The sequence below is a fragment of the Durotheca rogersii genome (assembly GCF_024521655.1).
Source record: "Durotheca rogersii strain YMJ 92031201 chromosome Unknown GGS23scaffold_15, whole genome shotgun sequence".
In the NCBI taxonomy this organism is placed as follows: Eukaryota; Fungi; Ascomycota; class Sordariomycetes; order Xylariales; family Xylariaceae; genus Durotheca; species Durotheca rogersii.
In genome coordinates this window covers 269,338-292,580 of record NW_026251246.1, presented here as the reverse complement: position 1 = coordinate 292,580, position 23,243 = coordinate 269,338, and the positions used below count along the sequence as shown (strand labels likewise).

Below are 23,243 nucleotides of genomic sequence, written 5' to 3'. Positions count from 1 at the left end.
AAAGTTTATATATTAATTTAATTAAGTTAATTAATTACGTAAGTAAATTTCCGATTTTTCCGATCTTTTTCCGGTTTTTTTACGGTGATAAATCGTTTATATATAAACCTATATAAAATACCCGGCTCGCGAAGGGGCAGCTTAGTAGCCTATAACTCTATTCGTACATATATAAGCTACTACGAATACAATATGAAGCTATCGGGGACTTGCATCAAACATACATACCTCCTCCTATTGGGGGCGTATGTGTAGACGATAAAACTGGGGCGTTCGACCGAAAAGTGGAGTTTTTTCTCAGTTGTAGCTATGCGACTCCGTACATACGCGCGGCGCCACGTGACTGCGGTGTCGCATATCTACATCTGGGAAAAAACCCTATTTTGGGGATTCTAAAGAATCGTTTTTTCCCAGATGTAGATACGCGACTCCGTACGTGACGACGGTCTTTCTTGGCGCGTCGTCGCCATTAATCGTCTGCCATTAGGACGACCGCCAGCTGGCAACTGCTGGGAGAAGCGTGTGGGCAACTCGCGGCATACAAATTCCTAGGACTACCCAAGGAGATGAGCGCGACCTTCGGGGAAACATAACGAGCGCATGGGCAGCGCGGAAGGGTCGGAAATCCGGTGACAGGGAATGTTTTCTGGGGAATTTTACGAGATACGCCAGTCTGTTACCCCGGATGTCTAGTCAGCAGCGTTACCAGCTCCCGCCTTTCACTTCCGTGCCTCCTCCCTACCATGTCGAGTAGCAGCATAGATGGTAGGTATAGAACGGGCTCTACAGGCCGTAAATCCCCTCGTCAAGGGTCTCGTCCAGCTTCGTTCGATCCCGGTACGGTGCGACAAGAGACAAGGCACGTGTGTGCGCCGGCGCCTCCGCACGTGGTGGGCGCTGCAGACGTCGGTGCCGCACAGCGCGAGAGAGCGGCCGGATGGCGCCCAGGTAGGTCCGGCGTCCACGCGGCCTGTGTCTCGAGGTCTCTCTCTCTGGCGTGTCTAAGGCGGTTGTCACGCTTATAGGTAGGTATATATACGTGTGGGCAGATGCATATTACCTCGGTATAGGTAGCTGCGGAGATAGGAAAAGAAGCACGGCACGTGTGTGTGCGCGAGTGTGACGCGGCCGTAGGATCACGAGCGCGCAGTCTTCGCGGACGATCGCGACGCAGTGCGTGCCCATCCCGCCGGGCGGTTCTCGTATGCATTGGATGTCTGCCTACACCAGAGCCCAGGTGCCTACCCACTGCGCACTTCCTATGGATATGCGCGCGCGTAGTATAGAGAAGCGGGGAGGGCTGAGGGGGGATGACGGGGAGAAGCTCCCCTTAGGATCCCACGCAATTACAGCGCCGGCAGATAGATAGAGAAATAAATAGGCGCGTGGATGGGAACGGGATCCGCGTACCGAGGTTGATGGGGACGCAGGTTGTACCTATGTATGTTCGTAGTGCACTCAGGGCGTATCACCTATAGTGTCGGATGGATAGATCTCCAGGTAGGGAGCAGCTCCAAGTACTCCCTCTTATTCTATCCTCTACCGCATCCCGCCCTCCGTTATTTTCCCGGCGACGAGGAAGACGAGGATGCCGTCACGAGGGCCTGTGTGACTTAGACAAGCTCCACATGCGCCACGGCTCGATTTGCAAGCCGGTCGATCCGCCATCCTGCTTTCGGGCAGGTCTCCTTCGCCTAACCTGCTCCCCCCCCGGCATACCAAGACCAGCAGCGCGTGGGGATCAGAGGAGCGGGACCGCCGCCTGTCTGTTGGAAAGCAGGCAGACCAGCGAGCGGGACGCTGAAAAGGGAAATTATTGGCAGGAGGAGGGAGGCAGACATAGAGAGAGACGGATCTGGACGTGTTTGTGTTTAATTCGCCAGGCTGGCCAGGCAGATTTCACGAGGGGGGAAGAGTTGACATGCCTCTTGTTTCAGCTCGTCGAGGCTGGGTGCGAGGGAGAGGAGGGGAGAGGGTGAGGCGGTAATACGCGGGATACGAGTCGGCCACGACGAGACAGCACTTGCGAACAGGGAGGGTAATACAAAAGGGACAAAAAAAGGAAAGAAATACGAAGGGAAATAAAGACGAGTAAATGTGTTTTTTTTATATTAATATATATATATATATATATATATATAGTATAGCAGAGAGAACTGAAGCCGGGAGAGAGGGAAAGAAGCCGGCAACAAGTTAGCGAGGCTGGTTGTGGGATGCGACAGGATGCGACGGGATGGGACAGGATTCCGGGACGTATGAGTAGAAAGGTAGGCTGGTATGTTATATGTTATGTCACTAGACAGCGGAACATGACGACGACCCAGGGGGGGAAAGGGACATCTCAACAGGTTTGGGAACGGTGAAATCTGGTACGGTCCCGGCGCAGCGGTCACCCGATCTGTCGGCTGCACGTCGTCGCTGTCACTGCTGTCGCTTGCTACGTCCCCATGCCCACCCCCCTTTCTCCCTGCGCGTCGGGTCGATACTGGGAGACAGCCCTACCGCGCAAGAGGCGTGCGTACGTGCTGGTTTTATCGCAGGTATGACGGAACGGATCGTTTTAGGGGTGCGATAGAGGAGGGGGGGAGGGTAAGGGTGAGGGTGTAAGGGTTGTAGGTAGGGGAGGGTGAGGTGAGGGTGTATACTCATAGGTAGGGGAGAGGAGGGGGGAGGGGAGGGGAAGAAACGGCGCTACGGGGAATAACTGGGTGGTGGTGCGGGCGGCAATTGGGCGGACGGGTGGCGGACGGGTGGTGCAGCCTGCGCAGCAGGTGCAGCAGTACAGGGGTATACACGTACCTAGGGTGGCTGCTATTTCCGCCAGCGGTGTTGGCAGGGTATCTAATTGGTATATATAGGTACCTAGGTAGGCAGGTTAGGTGTAGGCAGGTGGGCGGCGGGCTGGCGGGTGGCAGCAAGTGGTACAGGCCATTCTATCTTCTCATCCTACTCATTATCCATTTACAGATGCAGTCGATAGGTAATATGTAGGCACCTCCCAACGAGGCGCCTCGCCTTACACACACCACTCTGCACACACCACCACCCTTCCAACAACGGGACGCATTTACACGGAGCTATCCTGGTTTGTGTGCCAGTGGTATGCATACCCGCGTCGGGTGCTTTTCTCAACGGCCTGTCCTAGTCCGTGGGAGGGGGGAGAGGCTTTACCGCCAGAAGAAAAAAAAAACAAGCCAGAAAGTCATCGGGTGCTGCGCCTATCTACGTCTATCCCCGTACCCGTCGCTCGCCAGCCCTTCCTCGTCACCAGCATCATCAGCTCAGGCCAAGGATGCCTCCATCTGCCGTGTAGATGTAAGTGATTGGATGCGAGCAGCCCGCCCTAAACCCGACGTGTTGCAAGATGATAATAATGATGATAATACCGTAGTAAAACCATCCTTGGCATCACCGATCCCATCCTGTCTGCGGCCGAGTCTCAGGTCGGACGTGGCATGTAAAAGGGACGAGCGGTGGGTTTGTCCACGCGCCTCGTTGGTTAGACGGTTAGATATGCCTGTCTACTCAGTAAGTGCTGCGGCGATCCTGCTGTTGTTTATATCATCCCGTAGGCATTATTGATTGTCGCTTATTATTATTATTACTACTCTCAGTCAGGAATTGCGGTGATTGATTTTCCTTGTTGGCTAGCCTGCTTCTCTCTCTCTCTCTCTCTCTCTCTCTCTGCCAACCCGTCTGGTCTGACTCGCGCGCGCGTTGCCCGTTACCGCACCCAACAACGCACCACTTACACCTCTCCATCCACATGATGCCGCCGACATGCACATGCACGTTCGTCTGCTGGTGTCATAACATAACATATCATCGCGACACGCCCGCGGCAGCAGAGCGCATCCTCGAGTTCCCCTGAACACGTCCTCTCTCTCACACGTCCTCGACACACCTCTCTTCGCCTTCCCACACACCACACCACACCACACACCCGCCCACATCTACCTATACGTATACATGCACATACATACCTAATGTAGACACAACACACATCGTCGGGTAGCACTAGATGGGTGTAGGTTGGTTATATATTCCACCCACCCACCCCTTCCTCCCTCCCTCCACGCCTACATTATACCTATATATATACATATATATATTTAATATATGTACGTAGGTATGTATTATATATTTACATCTACACACATGCACACGCACACGCACACGCACCTATCTACTTACGGATTCCTGCCCAGTACCTCACGACGGACCGACAGATGCACCACTAAGTAGTTAGTGGTTTTCGTGAAGTGGTATGTATGTTAGGTAATTAGTTAACCTCCCCTGTCCTGCCCTACCTTAGCCTTACCTCACCTTACCTCAACCTCGTTGGTGATGCTCGATTGATCTCCCCCCCCCCCCCTTTTTTTTCCCTCTTCTCGCCCTCACCGCCACGAACAACCACCACCACCCGGGCCCCGAAAAGCAGATCATGGCAAGCTTGTGTATGCGCGTACACATAGGTACGTGACCGCAGCCGCCGCAGCGTCACGAAGCATGTCCCCGTCCGCCCTTTTTCGGCCTACTTCTGCCTATACCTGCCCACCTATGTGTACTATCTACCCTATTGCTACCCCTTCTCCTTTCTTTCCCCCCTCCTCCCATCCCCACAATCCCGTCCACCGTAGCCAACCCCTGCTTGGCTAACTAAACTGGCTGGGCTGGGCTGGCCCGGTTGGCTTCATATATGTACATACGCCTATGTATACCAACCTACACTTTTTCCTTCTTGTTTTTCGCTCCTCTTTTCTCACTTTTTTCGTTTCTATTTCTCTCCGTGTTCTCCTCTTTGCTCTATCGTCGGAGGTATAAATATCATATATCGTAAATAAATGAATACGTAGGTAGCATCTTCCCGTCCCGTGCATACCTATATCTCTCTCTTCGAGTTATACACCGGTCTATGCCTCTCCACGTCTTCCTCCCCTCTCCCACTTACACACTTGCACCATCCTCAATTCTTGACCCTCTCTCAACCCTCATTCCTCTTGTGATCGACCCCCCCCCAGGCCAAGAAGAGCTCCCTTTCTCCTCTGCGCTGCGTAACCTTCTAAGTCTCGGACTTGCCTCTATGCGTACGGACAAACTGCAACCCCCCCTCCCTCTTCTCAAAGAATACCTACCATCCATTTGCGGTAGCACTTCATATTTCCCGCTGTCTAACCGTTGGCCTAGTTGAAAGCGGACCTCAAACCCCAAACAACTTCTTTCCCCTACCACCCGCCTCGGGATCCGCCCTCCAAATCTACCTAACGTAGCATAAGGGAACGTCCCTCTCTCGAAACGCCCAAAAACCCCCTTCCTCTCTAGAGCCGAGGTATAGGTTCTAGGCTACCCCGTATTATGCCCGTGAGGAAAAAGACGGCGGCTTCTTACCTTCCCGCGGAGCGCCTCAAGTTCGTGTAGCCACGTGCAGCCTAACCTTCTACCTTCTCCCATTCCGAGCCGTCAGGACGGATGCGAAGAAGAGAGAAGACGGAGTGGCCCTGTCGGTGTTCGCGAGGCCTGCCATCCGGACCGGCAGACCGATCGCGAGCTGAAGCATGACACACCCGCGACGACCTCATTTCCTCCCCGAGCTTCTCTTCTGGCCACTGCAGAGATGGCTCCCCTAGCAGCGCTGCCGGACGCCGCCGCCGTCCTGACTCCGCGCGAATCCTCCCCACGGACCCCCGACCCCCGCGACCGACAGCTTCTGGCACTCATGTCCGTCTCGCTCGGCGTGGCTTCCATTAGCCTAGTAGCTACCCTATTCGCTTTCTACTGGTTCGTCAGGATGAGGCGGAGTTTCCGCCACGAGTAAGTGCACCGAGACCCCGAGGTTCCGGACAACGGAAGAGCAGGAGGTGGGGGGGGGGGGGGGGACTCCCAGCCTTCGGTGCCAGCTGCGGCATATTTGCGAGGAAATATCGGCTAACGACGTGGTAGCTTGATCCTGCTCCTCATCCAGAGCGACATGATCAAGGTATTCTGGCTCGCCATCGGGCCGCTTGCCTACTTCTGCGGCGCGTCTTTTGACTCTCAGTCCGCCCTCTGCCAGGTCTCAGGCTTCTTTCTCGCTGTCGGCATCGAGGCCTCCGACATCGCCATCCTGCTCCTCACCGCGCACACCGCCCTATCCATCCTGCGCCCCCAGCGCGTGACCGCCGGTGCTGCGGCCGCCGGCCTCCTCCCGTACCGTCGCGTCGTCTACGTCGCCTGGGCAGCTGTTTCCCTCTTGCTCGCTACCCTCGTCCCCGCCACTGGTGGCCGCTTTGAACGGGCCGACGGCGGCAGCGCCGCCTACTGCTATCTGCCTGAACAACCGACCTGGTACGCCAGCGCTCTTAGCTGGATTCCGCGCTACGTCATCTTCGGCGTCATCGTTGCCACCTACACCTGTCTGTATGTTTACGTCCGGTTTCAGATCCGCCGCTTCGGCCGCGACCAGAGGCGCGCGAGCCTGCCGCGCGGTTCAGACCGCGGGATAAAAAAGCACAGCCGCAAGCGTGATGGCGGAAGCGGCGGGACGGTGACGACGTCACCACAGCGGGCACTTCCGCCCCCGACGCCCCCAATCGCCGACCACGGGGGCCTTCTCGCCTCAGCACGGCCTAGCCTAGCCTTAGCCGCGGGCGAACGGGCGCCAGCCGCGAAGGGCCGCCAGCGCTCCGTGGCCTCAACTATTAGCACCCTGACAATCAGCGCCACAGAGCCGAAGCCGCCCGAGCAAGCACGAAGGAGCTCCATTCGGTGGAACACCGTGGACTTCGGCGGTCAGGACCCGACAACGACGATGCTGTGCGAGTCGAGTCTGCCCGCAGCAGTGGGTCCTACTTCGCCAACACTACTACCCGTCACACCGATTGATAGTCCTTCGCCCACATACCAGGCCCATAATGGTCCTCCCGCCATCGATCCCTGCTCCCCCGTTCGCTCTCCGCAGCACAGGGCTGAGTCTCCAGAGGCACGCGCACCAGTCCCTTGGACTCGCTCCCTATCCACCGGGTCGTGCAGCCCCGAGGATTCGGTGCTGCGGCGCGTCGTGGACAGCATCTCGCGGCGGGGCACCGTGACCCATATCCCTACCCCTGCTTCTGCTTCTGGTACAAGTCCTCCGACAGCGCCCGACGACGAGAGGGGTCATGGGCAGGACGGAGTAGAAGAAGAACAAGGTGGTGACAACGCCGTGTACCTCTCTCCAGCCGAGACCGACTCTGCGATGCGCTGTGCTCGCGCCCGCCAGCAGCGTCAGCTACGGCTACTATTCGCGTACCCGGCGGCGTTCGCCCTCGCGTGGGCGGCGCCGCTCGCATGCCACGCCGTACAGCTCTCTTCTCCCGCCCCATCATCTTCGGGCCCGCCCTTCGCCCTTCGCCTCGCTGCGGCCGCGACCCTGTGCGCCGCCGCGGCCGGTGACTGCGTCTTCTTTGGAGTGTGGGAACGGCCCTGGCGGCACCCACGCAGTGGGTTTTGGGAGGGCCTTGGGCGCCGGTTGCGATTCCCGGGGTCAGATTCGGGGAGGGGGTGGGGTATCTGGAGTGGTGGTGGTAGCAGCAATACGGGAGGTGGCGGCGGAAGTTGTAGAGGAACTAATGCTTGCAGGGGTGGGAGACCAGAAGCGGGAAGGAGGAGTAGAAAGACGAGGATAAGGTGGAGAAGAATGGGGGGGCGCTCGGGCGAGGAGAGGGAGGGAGGAGAGGACCCCGAGAGCGAGGCCGTGCGCGGGAGCCGGAGGAGCAGTAGAGACTTCCTTGCCACCGCTACTATCGCGGGAGTCGGACGGATGAGTGGCATAACCGCTGCTACGGCTACTGCTGGCGCAACTGCGTCACGGAGGCGTGAGTGGTGGGATGTGGTGGATGTGGGTTCCATATTCGACGACGACGACGACTATGAACGTTACGGTGCCGATGGTAATGATGCCGGTAACGAAGACGACTCCTCCGCTACCGTCACGGCTACTGCGTCTGCCCCCGGCTCGATAGCGGGGGATCCCCGATCAGAACGACGCGAGGACGAGAGCAGGGCGTGAAACGAAAGAAGGGGACGCCAGGGAATAATACGGGCAGTAATTAACGACGATTACGACGGTAACGATAAGCACGGAAATAGGGGCCACGCTGATGACGACCCGTATGAGTGGAAGAGCCCCGGGATGAGATGCCGTTAACGACCGAAGAACAGAGAGGAGGGGGTGGGGCGGGCCGCCTCGATAGAGCCTAAAGGGCTGTAAACTGCGCAGAGTCTTTCATATTTGGCATCGAAACAGGAGGGTACGACAGGACCGGAACGGGACTAGGCACAGGTGCATTTCTCTTTTCTTTTCCCTCACGGAGGGGCGTTATCATCGAGACGGCATCGGGCGAGATCACTACTACCTCGGTGCATTTAGCATATGCCGGTGACGGCGGCGGCGGCGGCGACGGCGACTCCCGTGATCGAGGCTGCGGTAGGACTGGCTTGGTTGGTTTCTTCATTGGACTGTTGGTCGGTCAGCTGGTTGGTCGGTTTGCATATGTAGACATACGCCCGGGCATCTATTGGATGGTGAAGGTGGTAACTGGAGGGACGGATGGACCGACACTTGCTTGATGTTCCATCCAGGAGGTAGGAGGGAAAGGGGAGCATTGGGCGGCGTTTCTTGACGTAGAGTAAGCGCATACACACGTACATACATATACGTGCATACATATGTAAGAATCGGCGAGTGTGCAGATGTTGTTGCATACACCACGGATACGATACGATCGTCGTAATGACGGGCCGGTAAGGCTGTTACTACCTATCTGGGTAAGCAACACGTGCGGCCAGCCAGTGAGCACCAATGAGTATCGACGGACGAGCGATGAATATGTTATATATCTACACAGGCGCATTAGTTCGGGCGGTAGTAGGCAAGATGTATAGATGCGCGATCTGAGATATGCCGCAGCTATGGGCGTTACACCGGCAGTCGAACAGCTTCATCTTTGTGGTATATTTAAAATTTGTTGTAGGTATCGTGATAATAGTAAACGCCATCGGTCTCGCCGTAGAGCATCAGGCCCGTGACAGAGGGCCTACCAAGCGCGGTCACGGACTTCGAACCCGTGAGGCTGCCATTGGACACAAGCAGGGAAGCGCGCTAGGGAACTGGGCGCTCCGTTTAGTACCTAGCTGTCGCTGAGCGGAGAGGTGAACCGACCCCCCAAGGTGGCATCGTAGACCGTGATAACCATACGAACGACTAGCCTAGGCTCAACGGCCGATCCCACATTGTCCGCGTCCACCGATTGTGATCATCGACTTGATATCCATGAGGTGTATCTTTGCCTACGACGTTGTCCCCAAAGGCGAGCTTTTCGTATGGGTGGGCGCTTTGTTTTTGGTTTTCTCGTTTTTTAAAATTCCCTTCCCAACGTGCGTGATGCTTCGTAACTAATACTCACGTAGAAATCGCAGGAACGCCCGAGCGACGGCAACACCGTCATGCTTGTTGGCGACGCGGCGCATGCCGTCTTCGAATACGTCCACGCTGAGGATGCCACCGTACCGACGCATCTCGAGGATCTCTCGCACAATCTCCTCGTTGAACTCCGGATGGCCCTGTACCGTGATTACTTTCCGCGGTATATACATGGCCTGCACGGGGCAGGCCTCAGTGCGAGCCAGCGGGACAGCGCCTGGCGGGTACGAGAACACCGCATCTCGGTGCATTTGATGGATCGCCTGCGCGCGGATGTGCACATGCGTTAGTACAAGCTCCCGAAACGAACGCGCGGGGGCGTGAAGATGGGGTAGGAAGGTAGATAGAAGGGAGAGCAACCATTTTTTCCAGACCGAATAATTTCTTGCCCTCATCGGTAAGCTTGTGCTCCGTGACGCTCAGCTCCCAGCCATTGCGGCTCTGGCCAACGTGGCACCCCAGAGCGCGGCCAACGATCTGGTGGCCGAAGCAGATACCGACAACGCGGACGCGCCCACCATCAAGGCACTTCTTGGTGTACTCCACGAGTCGGAGGATCCATTCGTCGTTGTCATACGCCGAGTACTTAGCTCCAGTGATAAGGATGGCGTCTATAGTCGCGGGGTCGGGGTAGGACGACAGGTCGTTAACAACGTCGTGCGATGACAGCTCCAACAATGATGATAACGGTACCGGCGGGCTCAGGGATGCGCATGCCCGCTCGAACAGGTGCTTAAACACTCCGCCGTACGAGCCGAACTTGGCCTTGGCGCCGGGCACCGGCGTATCGGCCTCAAGGACTGCGAGGCGGACCGGGGGGATGTATACGGAGCCCATCGCGTTTACAGACAGGGATATCCGTTTGTGTGGGATGTGCGCGGGACGTGCGTGGGATGTGCACGAGGCGTATATGGATATCGGCTGCTTGCGGCGGGCGGCAGCGACAGGCTTGGGAGGCGAAAGGCGGTATGAGCAGGGGATGGCGAGGGCGAGGCGTGCTGGAGGCGTGCGGGAAGGGCTTCGAGGAACAAAGAAGGGAGTGGCTAGGACGTAGTTGGTAAGCAGGGGGGAGGGCGTTAGGTCGAGGAGATGCCGCAGCTAAGTTGGCTATGGAGAGGGTCGAATAGACTAGGGACGGAGTTTGCCTGGAACTTAGTGATAGTCCCCCTTCTTATATCCTCACGATTCGCGGACGCACTCGGTCGTGCGACACCTACGAGTGCGTCGGTAGGCAAGCAAGCCCCTCTCCCTCTCCCCCCCCCCTTTACTGACCCATCCACAGCAGGTCTGCCAGCAGTCGAAGAGTTGAAGCAGATGCGGGTGCCCCTCTCGCCCCTCTCGCCCCTCCTCGCGGACGTTCATGGACGATTGAGCAGCTGGCTCCTTCGCTCCTCAACGACGGTCGAGCCCAATGGGTAGGTTGTTGTTCCCAGTATCATGCAAGTGTACATCATGCACATGTGCCAAGACTCCTAGACTTGTCGGATTAGAGTCGCTGTCGGAGCTAGAAATGTGAACGGTGCATGTGTGGTGGGGTGGGAGGAAGAAAGGGGGAGAGAGGGGGCGAGGAGATGGAGGTGGAGATGGAGATCGAGGTAGACAAGCCGCCGTCGCCGATAGGGCAATGAGGCCATTACATAATCGGCTCCGTCAGTATTCGGAGGCAGAACCCAGGGCGGCAGTGTATTTCGTCATAGGCCGAGCAGGGACTTACCCCGTACATTTCTGAGTACAGACACGTAGGCCCTTACGTAACCCGGAATCTCAGGTACCTCCGACAGCAGGGACCTGCTCCACGGACCTGCCGAGGAATGGAGGGTCGGAAGCCCGCTGGAATGTGCCCCTCAGCCTAAGGCAAGTGCTGCCTCTCGAGGGTCAGGAAGGTGGGAGTTGGTGGGTAGCAGAGGGAGACAAAGCAGAAGGTACTTACCTAGGGTACACGTAGTGCCTACCTCCCGTATAGACCTGTACATACCTAAAGGTACCTACCATCTACCTACCATCTACCATCTACCTCTCGCATACCTAGAAGGTAGCATACAGCTAGGAGCCCCTGTGTTAGGTTAGGTAGGTAGGCACCTAACCTCCTAGCCTAGGGCACCTAAGATACCCGACCTATACTGAGTAGGTATGTACCTAGGTAGCCCGCAACCGTATGCCCCGGCGGCCACCCAGGTACCTACTAGGTAGATATCCGTAGGATGTGCCGCGGAAACCTTAGGCCCGCACCTATAGAGGGAGGTACCTACCTCCCATGTATCACGCCTGGATGCGGCGGGCACGGTGTGTTATACATTCCGTGTTATACCTACCTAGACCTATCTACCTACCTGTACCTACCTATCTACATTAGGTTGTAGGTACCTTGGGCCATGCACTACCTCCTACTTCTAGGTCAGTAGGTAGGTCCGTGTCGCCCTCGGGTACGTACCTAGGTGCGCACACGTCGCCTACATAACGCGTGTAGGTACCTGACGGACGATGTACCTGCGTGTTATACCCAACTTATAGGGAATTCGCGCTATATGCAGCCCTCAGCTCTGGAAAGAGGCACTCACCACCACCACCTGCAGCTCCCACAGAGGCGCTAGGCCAGATGTGGACACAGCTTGGACCGGGGCCATTCACGGTCCAATGCATGCGCCTATCCGTGTCTGTGGCTAAAAGGGGGGGGTGAGACCAGGGGTGTGATAAACCCGCCTGGGAAGAAGGACGGCTCCCACCGTGAATCACCATGGATGCGCCTTGAATGGAACGGTACGGCACACGCACTTTTGCGGCTCAGGGAGTAAGATGTGGCTATCCAGCCTCTGATTCGCTCCCGGGCCTCCATGTCTCATATTCCAGCCATATATATACACGACATGCTCGCCTAACTTGCCTTTCTTCTCTGCAAAAAAATATACAAGACACGGCCACGATACCGGCAATAGCCTTCCTCCTCACCTTGCTAGGCTTAGAGAAGCGTGCTATTTTCGGAACAAAGCTTACCAAGGCTTCGCTCCCTCGGAAATAAGAGGATCGTCTTCCTCTTTGGTTTTTTCCCGCCCTCGCTCTCGTCCTTCTTACTCTGCCGCCCTACTTGGTATTCGTCGTCCCAGCCAATAGCGCAGGCCGGGGCAGGGGCCGGGCGGCTTAACCCATGCCGGATTGACACATTGTTATATGCTCGGGTGCTGTACATCCCGTAAATCGAACAATGAGCATCCGAGAACAGGAAGGGTCTGTAGGGGGCCCATTCGCTGAAGCGCCCGTGCCGGGTCGGCAGCTCGGGAGAGGGAGGGGGGGGCGGAGGGGAGGGGGGAGGGGGGAGGAGGAGATCTCGTCGGGTGAAAATATGCTCTCGCAAGGTTCGTCTACAACATGGCAACTATCCGCGAACATGGGAATTGCTTCGAGGCACATATCTATAGGAGAGGGCTCCACTCTGCCCGATATTGCGTCTGTCGACCCTGCAATGCTACATCCATCCTGGGGAAGACGTGCCTTGGTCTCGGGGTCTGTCCCGCCCCTGCGGCGTTTGCTATTGGTGTGGGGGGAGCTCGGCCAGTTGGCCGACATTCTCTTGAGTGTGTAGGATATGCAGTAAGCAGCCATTTGTCGTGGTACTGCGGTAGTGCCACGTCGGATGGGGGTGTATTTAGATTGCCGTGCCCGATTTAGGAAGCCATACAGACACACATTTGAGTGCCAGAGCGACGAGGCACCGCGCAGAGCAGTGACACCCTCCGAGTGATGGAACCAGGATAGATTTCCACGACGAGCTGTCCCTCGCCCGTATCTGGCAGCACGATCGGCGGTTATGCTAGAAACCCTGTTCGTCCGACCACTGAACCGGTCCATGCACGTTTCCTGCGTCGTTTCACGGACGGCTATACCGGACTTCGAAAACAAATAAGCTGCCGCATCCTGGCTGCTCTTCCTGGATGAGAACAGGGTACACTGTAGCCTGTAACAGCCCTAGGTAAGTAACCTACCACTTACTTTTCTCCCACCAACGCTTGCAACGCCCGCAACGCCCGCCCGTCTTCCCGCGGCATGAGGCTTGGTATAATGTGTCAGGCTTAGCAAGCCACGGGAGGAGAGCAGCACATCGTCCAGAGACGCCGTGAGGCCCTAAGAAGGCGGGTTAAGGGCATGTCGATTTCACGGCCTAGGCGACAGCCTACTCTTCCTTTGTGGCTAAAGTCGAAAGCACGAGCGGGGGGGGAGGGGAGGCGACTATCCCAGACTATCATAAAAGGCTCCCCCTTTCTCCATTCGGCAGGAATCGGGTCCTTCCTGCTGATGGCGCCTTTTCTGCGTTTTGGCGGGATAGCCGCGTTCTGCGCGGAGTTGTGACGGTCCACGGGGTTGAGTGGGTGCATATTCTAGCTCGGTTGCGAGATAACCTCACGGAGTAGAGCCGGGCCACACCAACGTACGAAGGGGGACGATGTGAGATGCGGAGCTCCGCATGCTTAAGCAGGTAGCTGTCAGAAGGATGAACTCGGTACCAGATGCTGGCCAATCCGAATTTGACAGGTCGATGGTATTCTCTGCGAGGTGATAGAGATAAACTGCCCCGGATCGACATATCCCACCTCTAAGCGAGAGAGCGAAAGGGCGAGAGGGCAAAGCTATGTGACCAACCAGGGTCTTCCAAAGGAGCGAGATCGATGGTATGATCACCGGGAATGCTGAATATGCAAATGTGAGGTTCTTTCCAATATCCCTGACGACGTTGTGACCCCCCGGGCGATCTCGGGGTGTAGCATAGCTCCTAAGGGCATCTTGTCTATCCCCCCTCAACTTGGGCTTGATGGGCTGTTGGGATACAATCAGAAGCACCTATCTAGCCACGCCCTGAGTGGTTTCTTGGCGGCAGCGGGACACACAGGGTTGGGCTGTGTAAGGTAAGCTTTACGAGGAGTCGGTATCTCGATAATCTGGCTAGATCTAGTGGGTATGTCCAAGCGGAGCTGATGAGATCGGACGGATCGATTTGAGGCACTTACGGGCGTGGTTAACATGAGGACTATGCGGGAAAATACGAAGTTCCTTTCGACTTCTTTCATCGAATCCGGCGTTCTATGAAGTTCTAGACGGTGATGATAACGGCTGAATCTGGAGGTCAGGTAGCTGAGGGAGGTCAGGTCATCTTCGGTGTTTCTTTGGCCCCAAGCCGTGAGACGCGCCAAGGGTTACATACCTGAAAACGGAGTGTATGTTCGAGGCTTTATAGACCTACGTGACAAAACGATTTCCGTGTAGTGAACGGCAAAAATCAAGATATCCGGGGTAAGCTTAATCCGCTGGAGTTTCGAGTATTCCCGATTGCGCCGGGGTGGCCGTGATATCGAGCAAGAAACACCATGTCCGACAACAGGATACGCACCCCGAAGCCTCGAGAAGGGGAACAATAGGGGCGCAAATGAAAATTCGGGTGATGTGGTTGTTAAGTAACTGGATAAGGCGCGAATATTAGGTACCGGACCGCGACACACACGTCTGGTCATATTGCCCTGGAAAAGCTGTCGTATTAGCTACTAACGAGTAAGGGGGAATGAAAAGAATTGTGGGAACGAAGGGATCGGGTCTACATTAAACTAAGCTTAGTCGTGTCTGGAGGATGACATCAGATACGTTTGAAGGCATCAACTCTTTGGCTTAGCATCGCATCCTTGACTATGGGAGGATGAGGTATAAAAAGAATGGTGAAGAGGTATATACTAGTAGCTCGGACATAGGCCCCGATAATGTATCGATCGTGGTTGGATGGTTGACAAGGGCATAGACGGGTCCGATCGTGAATAATCGGGATTATCGACGAACCGATGCCCACTTGTTGGTGCGGCGTCAGAAGTGGCTGATTACCGCTCCGGATGGGGACAAAATGGCGTCTTCCCGCCAAGAAATTGCAGAATAAAACGGGGCCGCGTCCCAACTACCAATTTCCCTCCCCAAAAAAAAAAGAGGCTGTGCATGTATGAGTAAGTAAATCTAAATAATAATATGTACTGGTTACGTATATGAGTATACGGATTCGGGCACGGTGCATACAGCGATATCAACACCGTGTTACGGGCGAGAGCGGACGCGTCAAAAAGATAACGGAGATAACACGATAATAGATAATAGATAAGCCTGCGGGTATCTGGCCGAAACATAATCGCTCCGATCTCGAGATCCTATCGTTATCAACATCGATGTTCCGCCGTCTCATAAAAGTCATGACAGCCCAACAATCTGGTTGATGAGACGTCTCGGCCGTCATTCTCCACCGCTTGGGGCCACTTCGAGGTCGATAATTGACTGAGGCGAAGAAAAAAACAAGGAAAAAAAGCTGCCCCCTCGGAGGAAACCGGGCTCGTGTATGTACCTGGTCGAGAGCTCATCCGATGCTGGCGTGGTTCGTAACCAACTGAGACCGCCTTACCGTCGGCGTTGATTCGGTGATCGGTGGATTCACAACACCTGATTCACGCTACGATCACCGCTCAACATCGCGTCTGAGGCCGACGGGCTGGTGCCGGAGCCAGGAGAAAATTTTGCATGTGCTCCTTAGATTGCTCGCATTGGTCGAACCGCTCGTACACTCAGCTGTCGACGCTGGCATCCGACCCACCTCCAGCCCGGGTCTTGCCAGCTCAGGGGGGTCCCGCGACGGACACGGCGTATCTACCTATATAAGGCCGGTGGCTGCTGTCGACGACTGCGAGTCTGGATATTGGGAGTGTCGACAACGTGTCTTGTGCCTTTCGTTGATCATTCTGTGTACTTCTTTTGCTTATGCCCATGTTGCACGTCATGGAGCGCTCACAGCTATCGATAGAAACGCTCCCAAACGAGGTACGGTGACACCCCCCCTCGTGCTTATGACTCATTGTTGGTATTAACACCCGGCCCCTTTCCGAAGATCGTTATCCAAATACTGGGCTCCTTCTCGACTCGCTCGCTGCTACCCCTCGCCGCTGTCTGTCGCCGTTTCCATGGGCTGGTAGGCCGCGTCCATTATGCTCGTCTTGTCAGAGCATCGCGAATGCAGGATCATGAGGTGATCCTCGAGTGTTATCACCCGAGCGAGAAGCTCTCCGCGCCGTCGCTATCCTGCGAGTACCTGGGGACGGACGGTCTCTCCGAAGCAGCCGACGATGCTAACCTAGGCGTGCTCCACACCCTGTACGCACGGTTCCGTCCGTATCTCTCCTATGAGAACTACAGACCTCGCAGCCGATGGCAGACCGGGGTTCAAGCTGGAAGCGCATTGGACCCAGCCACTCGAATGCCCTCTCACGAGGTTAGCCTGGAATCGGGCGAACTCTTCTCCCAGCTTTGCACCGGGGCCAACCTGGCCAAGGTGGGACCAAGACGTGGTTTGTTTTCCAGCAATGCCAACGTTGCGGATGGCGTGATTCGCGTGTGGCGCGACTGGCTCCAGCGCGAGGCGGCAGACACGGCGGCGAGGCAGCAGCAGCAGCGAGCGGGTTCGAATTTGGACGACCCGTCCATTTTATGGATTAACTCGTCGAAAGTTGTCGGCTTGAGGTTCCGTGTTGTCGAGGATGAGAGCGCGCCTGCTCCGATCCTCGTTGGACCCGACGACGAGCCACCAGTCTCGTACTCTTTAGAGTACCAAGGTACGTTAGACTAACGCCAGCCGATGGCTGATCGGAATTCAGCATGGACTGACGTACTTGTCGCAGAGCTGTTCGTGAGAGCAGATTGGCTATTGCTCAGCTTTGAAAATTCCGAAGCCCAGCAGGCCACCCAAGCAGGTAAAGCAGTTGTGATTGCATCCATATGAAGGGCGGACGATTGCCCAGAATCCCGAGTGTCCCGAACCACGATTTCTGGCTGGACCGCACTAGGCCTTCCGCATCATCCCACGCAGAATACAGACCACTACCACCATCCACCTTCCACGGATAACCGATCTCCATGCACGGTATATCTACGAGACGGGATTCGCGCTCGCGTCTCGAATCGCAAGACGGTCGAAGGCCAACAAAGCTGTTGAACAAGCTCCACTGGCGTGGGAGCGACCGCACATGGTTCTAGTGGACTGATGCGATGCGGAGGGCACAGCGACCATCGCAAGTTGCCTTGGCGGATTCTGGCCGCATACCGTTCCCCGGCCGGATATGAACCGGCACAGCACTGGGGATTCTAGGGATTGTTATCTCATTGATTGTGACTAATAGGGTCTGTTTACCTCACGGGAAGCGGCGGCGCCCCTCGCCAGCCGTGCAACGCCTTCTTGCAATACTCCATACCATCGACGCCACGGTTCCAAACAATGTTTACTGCGCTCGTTACGTAACCGGCCTGTTACGATAGAACTAGACGGATTGGTTAACCGGGTAGCGGAATTAGGAAAGGAGGGAATAGAGCGGGAATATGAGAAAGTAATGGGCACGGTTGCCGGCCGAGTGGGGGTTGACATGAGCGTGCCATTGCTCGGCCAAGACCAATTAATGGGATGGACAATGGAGTCACTTATCGGGCTCATAAATATGAGATGTGCTAGGTCGGGTAGGAAAATGTGCTGATTTTCTGTCATGGAGGGGGATAACCTAGAACTTAGATATCCAATAGATTAGATGGTTGACCGCCCCCTGTTACCGTTTGATGTTCTGGGTCGCGGCAAGCGAGGGGACTTCGAGAAGCCCTACGATGGTGACGACGGGTCGGATCACACCGCCTCGACAGCCATACTGAAGCATATGCGGACTGGCCGCCGTAGGCAGGTACTTGCGTGGCGGCGATGCACGGCATGAACACACATCTTTTGTCGCGTGGGACCAACTCGACACGGTTAGGGCCGTGGCTCTCACAGCTGTTCCCGGGTTCAAGTGTGCGTGATCTACGTTATCGCCGGCGCTCGTCACGGCTCTACCCATAGTGAGTATCTTGCGAAGCGTGTGTGACCCGCGTTGAGACGGCAGACCAAGAGGAGCGTGCTGGGGGGGGGGGTCAGGTTCGTCACCCACGCCTTGGCAGTCTACCTATCGGAGTTTTGGCAGCCATCGCTGGTCACAAGCTACGTGCATGACAGGCGCACGTACGCTGACCCGGTGCATTGCCGCTCGGCGCTCGTCGGTCGGTGGCTGCACGGTTCCTGCATGAGCCGTAGATGGCGCAGAACAGGACGGGCAATAGGAGTAGATGGACGGGGGTGCTGGTGGCACCCACGAACGGATGGAGTGGTAGCGCGCACGGCACCGAGTCCAGGGGGGGATTGCCTGTCTAGGACTCTGTCTCTCGCCAATACCGATAAGCTTACCTGTGTCTGTCCACACGCCTGCAGTTGTCATCTGAGCGATAATTCTCCGAGCCCACGAGGTGGTGAGACCTTACCCTTCCCTTGCCTCGGCCGGCCGACCGGGACGGTGGTTTACTTGTACGGGAGACAGATAAGCTTCTTATTTAAACGAATGGAGATCGAGGGGGGGAGGGGAACATATTGGCAGCGGTATTGTTGCCATAAGCATACCTGTTATATATGTGTGTGGGTATCTATATAGTATATTATATATATATATATATATATATATATATATATACTCACATATGAGGATGGCTTCCGGAACGAGAATCTCGTTTCGCGCGGTCTGCGTATTCTTGCCCTCGGTAACTAACACCGGATAGTACTGCTCTCTACGTGCTGCCCCAGCTGATTCGGCGGCAGCACACAGAGCACAGGACTAACCATAGATAAGCTGCCCGCTTCTCGGCACCAACGCACATAAAAGTCGTCAGAGAGAGACTCAAGCAGGTGTAAGCGATATTTGCGCTCGTGCGCGGCTGGGCGGCGCTGCATGCCGGCGATAATACGAGCACAGCAGCAGCATACATATATACCACCTTCAGGAGCGAGATGACCAGCTTGGTGACAGCACATAACCTGCGGCCAGCACGCGCATAAGAGATATGTAGCATCGAAGCGTCGGTCAGAGGTGACATAACTTACGTACATAAAACTACATCACCCTTATGTATGTACGTATGCATACATACGTGTGAACATATTTGCACGTGCGTGCATACTAATACATAACCTGCGTAAGCTACCCCCAAATGGGAATGGTGGCAAAGCGACGCGGGAGGATCCGCGACGCCTCAGGCGAGTTTCAGTCGGGTGGCTCGAGCGTCGTCGAAGAGAAGACAGGTTCTTCGTTATGACAAAAGCCCCAATCGCAAACCTCGCGACAACCGGGATGTCCGTCTCTACATACACACAGACAGACAACACACACACACACACAGAGACAGAGAGACAGAGAGAAACGAGTAACGCTTAGCACACACACATACTCATACATGCTACATACATCTGTCCGGCTTCCTCCCGCTGCACGCACCGCGTAACCACGTTCAGACCAGAGGTAGCAGCCCGTGACGGCAGATCTTCGATCTGATCAACTCCGCGAGGCCACAGTCCCGTTTCCGTGTCTCTGGAGGGAGGGGAGAGCGTCCCCGCGCCACGCTTGGCCTCCCAACCTACTACGTCCTGCGTAGGAGCGCTACATAGGTAAGTCAGGATGTGCCCGTTGGGGCTGCCCGTCCGCCGGTGGGAAGAGACTGTACTAGGGCTGTGCGGTGTGATGCCCCCTGCCGCGCCGTGGCTGGGGCTTGATTGACGATGTAACTCGAACTGCATGCGACGGTAGCACATCCGGGAAGCAGCACACTTCTGTCTCACCGGCGAACGGACGATGATTGACGACGCAGCAGACCCGGCACGACGAAGAGGCCAAGCGGGAAGACGTGATAGTGCTTTGGTCGGGCTCGACACTGCCGGCCACTCGCATCGCGTCTTTCTCGGTTTCCCCGCCACAGAGAGCCGGGTTTGTCCAACTCCGAGCCACAAATCCTGGCCTGGCGATCTTGTAGACGGCGGTATCCTTGCCACTTTTGCGCGAAGGGTTGATGGGCTCAGCGCCCGTGATACCCAGGAAGAACCACGACGATCTCGCTCCCCCGAAAAATCGTCCGTGCCATCCTGCACCTGGACGGGGACCGGGTTGGTTTAGAGTCATATCGACATGTCCTCTTTCAGAGATGGATTTTCACTCCTTCTCAAAACTTTCTCTTCTCATCGTTTCTTATTATCCCGCGCTGCGCTTCCCTTCGCCCATCCCCCCTCCCTTCTCTTTTGCGTTTTCGCTTCGTCGAAGTTGATCTTCGTGGGCCCGGTTGCCCTTTGTTCGATACGTAGTTTTTATTCTCATTCATTCTATTATTTTCGCGGCTACGAGGTCCTCGTAATTGTGCTCATTAATCGCCTACGAGTTGCCTTCACCGGCTAATGTTGTGACCAATCAAACTGCCTGTCCTGGACGTTTCGAAAACGATTGCCGGATATCTGCTCGCGGCAGGCAACCGATCGACAAACAATAGGGGAGAGGGGGAATCAAGCTCTACCGAGTCACGATGGAGAATCAGGATTCGGCCAAGCCAGGAGACCCAGCGGCGGAAACATCTCAAGTAGGGAAAAGTGACCTCGCATCGCAGAGATCGATAATATACGACCGGAAAGCACTCCCACCGCTACCACTCTTATCGCCACTACCCAAGTCCCAAGACAATACCCCCAATGTCGACAATGCGAATGCGAATAGCGATCAGGCTTCGTCTACCTCGATCGCCCTCGAGTCATTGTTGGAGGTGTTAGGAAGGAACAGGGGGGGAGCGAAACCGTCGTCCGAGACACCAGAGATGAGGGAGCTCCCCCCGCCACCGATATCAAAGGATCCGCCTCGGCCGGCGACGGCGGCAACCACAGCGACTGCATCGAGCATGGAATCGAAACGGGCGATCAAGTACGGCACGGGGAGGCACGCAAACACCGAGCTCTCTCCGCAGCCCAGCGAAAAGCCAGAGGATCCTTTAGTAAGCCAAACCCGGAGGAAGAGGGATGCGAGCTGCAGGTGACGAAGACTAGCTGACCACGAACCTCGCCCAAAATTAGAATTGGCCGTTGTGGAAGAAACATCTAAATTTGCTCGCGCTATTATCCATGGTTGCGCTTGTTGGGGTGATGAAGACGGCGTACATCAGCGTAAATGGAATCATCGCGATGAGCGAGGACGTCTCGTACACAGCCGCAGTCGCCCTGACCGGCGCGCCGTTGATACTGTCTGCGGTGACCGGGATGTTATCCATGGTAGTAGCGAAAATATGGGGGAAGCGACCCGTATATCTAGTTTCGATGGTACTGATATTCTGGGGAGTAACTTGGAACACGCACGTAAGGGGGAATCTGGGGCAGAACATGGCAGCGAGGGTATTCCAGGGATTGGGATGGGGGGCCTTCGACACCTTAGTCCTGGGGTCTATCCAGGATACATATTTCGTGAGCAAGACTCTGTCGAAAATCCGAGTCGGGTTGAGGATCTCGCTCCGCTAACCCGTCTAACCCAGGAACACGAACGGCAATACGTAATTGTGGCCCACCACGCCGTGAGCCTCCTCACGATGCTGGGCTCTCCCCTGCTAGGCGGCGTCGCCTCCGCCGGTCCCAGAAGCTTCGAGGTGCAATTCGAAATCATGAGCGCCTTCTTATCCGTTTCCGTTTTATTAATAATATTCGCGGCCCCGGAGACCGCCTACGATCGTGTGTTAGAACCCGAGGGGCAAAGTCCCACCATAAGCCGCTCGCAAGCCCTCGTGCCGGTTGTGACGTACACCAAGGAGGCCGCTCTGGAATACCTGGCCACCATGAAGCCTTGGTCGTATCAGGCGAGCGAGATAAATATGCGGCTGATCTTACAAGCGCCTCGTGCGTTAGTCGCCCCGACGAACGGCCTCCTCTTCGCCGTAACCATTCTGCCCCACGCCGGTCTCTGGGGGTTGGCAGGTTCGCTATCGCTCCTCTTTACGCCTCTTCCCTTTCTCCTATCGTCGTCATCCCTCGGCGCCTTGATGACAGGCCCGTTCATCGTTGCTGCTCCCGTCGGCATCGCGCTCTCTCTGCCCATAGCGCAGAGGTATTTCAGGACGACTGTCCACCTCGGCACCCTCGCCGTCGGCGGTGCCCTAGCCTCCGTCGGCCTACTCGGATTCGGGCTGTACCTCGCAGCGGCGATGGAGATGCCGACCGACGGCTCGGCCGGGCCGTCGAGCACGCCGTGGGATCTCGGGTTCTTAGGCGACCGCGTCAGCCTACCGGTAGCGTCGTTCCTGTTAGGCCTGCTCGCAGCCGGGTCGCTCGCTCTCGACGCGACGACGAGACCCGTCATCCAGCGATCGACAGCCTTCACGTCGGCGAACCTAGCCGCCAGTCTGCGCAGCACGGCGGACATGCATGGCGGGCTGGCGTGCCTGCGCAGCCTCGTAGTGGGCGCATTTGTGCTTGGCCTGCCGAGCGCCATCGTCGCGTGGGACGGACTCAAGTCGGTCGCGCTGGGGATGGGCGTAACGCAGATCTTCGTCATCGCGGCGGTCGCCGCCGTGTACTGGTACTGGGACGAGAACGTGCGACGCCTCGACGGGCTGGTCATGGGTCTCGTGGACCTAGACGAGCTGAAGCGCCCGTCGAGCTTTTTCGATGCGGACTGATAGGCGGGGACATGAACAAGTTTTATTATTTAGGACCGGGGGGAAAAAAAATCAGATACCAAGGGCAATGGCGACGAAAAGGGGTCGGGGGGTGGAGAGCCCAGACGGATGAATGGACCGACTGAATTTGTGTCGGATAATGGAAACGTTCTTTTTTTTTCTACCCCTATCCACGAACTTATCCCGATTTAAGAGAACACTACCCAGCAGCTCTGTTACAATCCCACATATGTATACCCTCCTCTCTTTCTCAATGCATTTT

General features: G+C 56.2%; 7 protein-coding genes across 7 annotated transcripts; 4 read left to right on the top strand and 3 right to left on the bottom strand.

Annotated features, from left to right (window-relative positions):
* The first annotated feature begins 1,008 nt into the window (after window positions 1-1,008).
* GGS23DRAFT_573936 (uncharacterized protein) lies at window positions 1,009-2,186 on the top strand. Its single transcript, XM_051516708.1, has 2 exons — window positions 1,009-1,855; window positions 1,926-2,186. Exons 1-2 carry the CDS (start codon window positions 1,485-1,487, stop codon window positions 2,083-2,085), a joined length of 531 nt encoding a protein of 176 aa, XP_051370667.1. The 5' UTR covers window positions 1,009-1,484; the 3' UTR covers window positions 2,086-2,186.
* A 3,149-nt stretch (window positions 2,187-5,335) lies between these two features.
* GGS23DRAFT_120681 (G protein-coupled glucose receptor regulating Gpa2-domain-containing protein) lies at window positions 5,336-8,279 on the top strand. The gene is made up of 2 exons (XM_051511077.1): window positions 5,336-5,811; window positions 5,941-8,279. Exons 1-2 carry the CDS (start codon window positions 5,615-5,617, stop codon window positions 8,024-8,026), a joined length of 2,283 nt encoding a protein of 760 aa, XP_051370666.1. The 5' UTR covers window positions 5,336-5,614; the 3' UTR covers window positions 8,027-8,279.
* Window positions 8,280-9,114: 835 nt separating this feature from the next.
* Window positions 9,115-10,402, bottom strand: GGS23DRAFT_120583 (class I glutamine amidotransferase-like protein). The gene is made up of 3 exons (XM_051511076.1): window positions 9,800-10,402; window positions 9,179-9,702; window positions 9,115-9,126 (listed from the first exon to the last, which is right to left on the bottom strand). The coding sequence occupies exons 1-2, from the start codon at window positions 10,274-10,276 to the stop codon at window positions 9,412-9,414; spliced, it is 768 nt and encodes a 255-aa protein (XP_051370665.1). The 5' UTR covers window positions 10,277-10,402; the 3' UTR covers window positions 9,115-9,126; window positions 9,179-9,411.
* Window positions 10,403-14,137: 3,735 nt separating this feature from the next.
* Window positions 14,138-14,564, bottom strand: GGS23DRAFT_120541 (uncharacterized protein). The gene has a single exon (XM_051511075.1). It carries the CDS (start codon window positions 14,494-14,496, stop codon window positions 14,260-14,262), a length of 237 nt encoding a protein of 78 aa, XP_051370664.1. The 5' UTR covers window positions 14,497-14,564; the 3' UTR covers window positions 14,138-14,259.
* An 898-nt stretch (window positions 14,565-15,462) lies between these two features.
* Window positions 15,463-18,035, top strand: GGS23DRAFT_573906 (uncharacterized protein). The gene is made up of 4 exons (XM_051516707.1): window positions 15,463-16,270; window positions 16,338-17,058; window positions 17,125-17,196; window positions 17,623-18,035. Exons 1-4 carry the CDS (start codon window positions 16,211-16,213, stop codon window positions 17,739-17,741), a joined length of 972 nt encoding a protein of 323 aa, XP_051370663.1. The 5' UTR covers window positions 15,463-16,210; the 3' UTR covers window positions 17,742-18,035.
* A 1,830-nt stretch (window positions 18,036-19,865) lies between these two features.
* On the bottom strand, window positions 19,866-20,657 carry GGS23DRAFT_120442 (uncharacterized protein). Its single transcript, XM_051511074.1, has one exon. It carries the CDS (start codon window positions 20,458-20,460, stop codon window positions 20,008-20,010), a length of 453 nt encoding a protein of 150 aa, XP_051370662.1. The 5' UTR covers window positions 20,461-20,657; the 3' UTR covers window positions 19,866-20,007.
* A 482-nt stretch (window positions 20,658-21,139) lies between these two features.
* On the top strand, window positions 21,140-22,981 carry GGS23DRAFT_605890 (MFS general substrate transporter; the record flags this gene model as incomplete). Its single annotated transcript, XM_051519833.1, has 3 exons — window positions 21,140-21,313; window positions 21,393-21,776; window positions 21,845-22,981. The coding sequence occupies 3 exons, from the start codon at window positions 21,140-21,142 to the stop codon at window positions 22,979-22,981; spliced, it is 1,695 nt and encodes a 564-aa protein (XP_051370661.1).
* Between the last annotated feature and the right edge of the window lie 262 nt (window positions 22,982-23,243).

What these genes read in the sequence shown, in the direction of transcription:
- GGS23DRAFT_573936 (XM_051516708.1), top strand. Translation starts at nt 1,485, where the DNA reads ATGGATAGATCTCCAGGTAGGGAGCAGCTCCAAGTACTCCCTCTTATT. An exon ending in AGACATAGAGAGAGACGGAT is followed by an intron (nt 1,856 to 1,925) that starts CTGGACGTGTTT and finishes GAGTTGACATGC; the next exon opens with CTCTTGTTTCAGCTCGTCGA.
- GGS23DRAFT_120681 (XM_051511077.1), top strand. Translation starts at nt 5,615, where the DNA reads ATGGCTCCCCTAGCAGCGCTGCCGGACGCCGCCGCCGTCCTGACTCCG. An exon ending in AGGCGGAGTTTCCGCCACGA is followed by an intron (nt 5,812 to 5,940) that starts GTAAGTGCACCG and finishes ACGACGTGGTAG; the next exon opens with CTTGATCCTGCTCCTCATCC.
- GGS23DRAFT_120541 (XM_051511075.1), bottom strand. Translation starts at nt 14,496, where the DNA reads ATGAAAGAAGTCGAAAGGAACTTCGTATTTTCCCGCATAGTCCTCATG.
- GGS23DRAFT_120583 (XM_051511076.1), bottom strand. Translation starts at nt 10,276, where the DNA reads ATGGGCTCCGTATACATCCCCCCGGTCCGCCTCGCAGTCCTTGAGGCC. An exon ending in TATTCGGTCTGGAAAAAATG is followed by an intron (nt 9,703 to 9,799) that starts GTTGCTCTCCCT and finishes ATCCGCGCGCAG; the next exon opens with GCGATCCATCAAATGCACCG.
- GGS23DRAFT_120442 (XM_051511074.1), bottom strand. Translation starts at nt 20,460, where the DNA reads ATGACTCTAAACCAACCCGGTCCCCGTCCAGGTGCAGGATGGCACGGA.
- GGS23DRAFT_573906 (XM_051516707.1), top strand. Translation starts at nt 16,211, where the DNA reads ATGCCCATGTTGCACGTCATGGAGCGCTCACAGCTATCGATAGAAACG. An exon ending in TAGAAACGCTCCCAAACGAG is followed by an intron (nt 16,271 to 16,337) that starts GTACGGTGACAC and finishes CCCTTTCCGAAG; the next exon opens with ATCGTTATCCAAATACTGGG. An exon ending in GTACTCTTTAGAGTACCAAG is followed by an intron (nt 17,059 to 17,124) that starts GTACGTTAGACT and finishes TACTTGTCGCAG; the next exon opens with AGCTGTTCGTGAGAGCAGAT.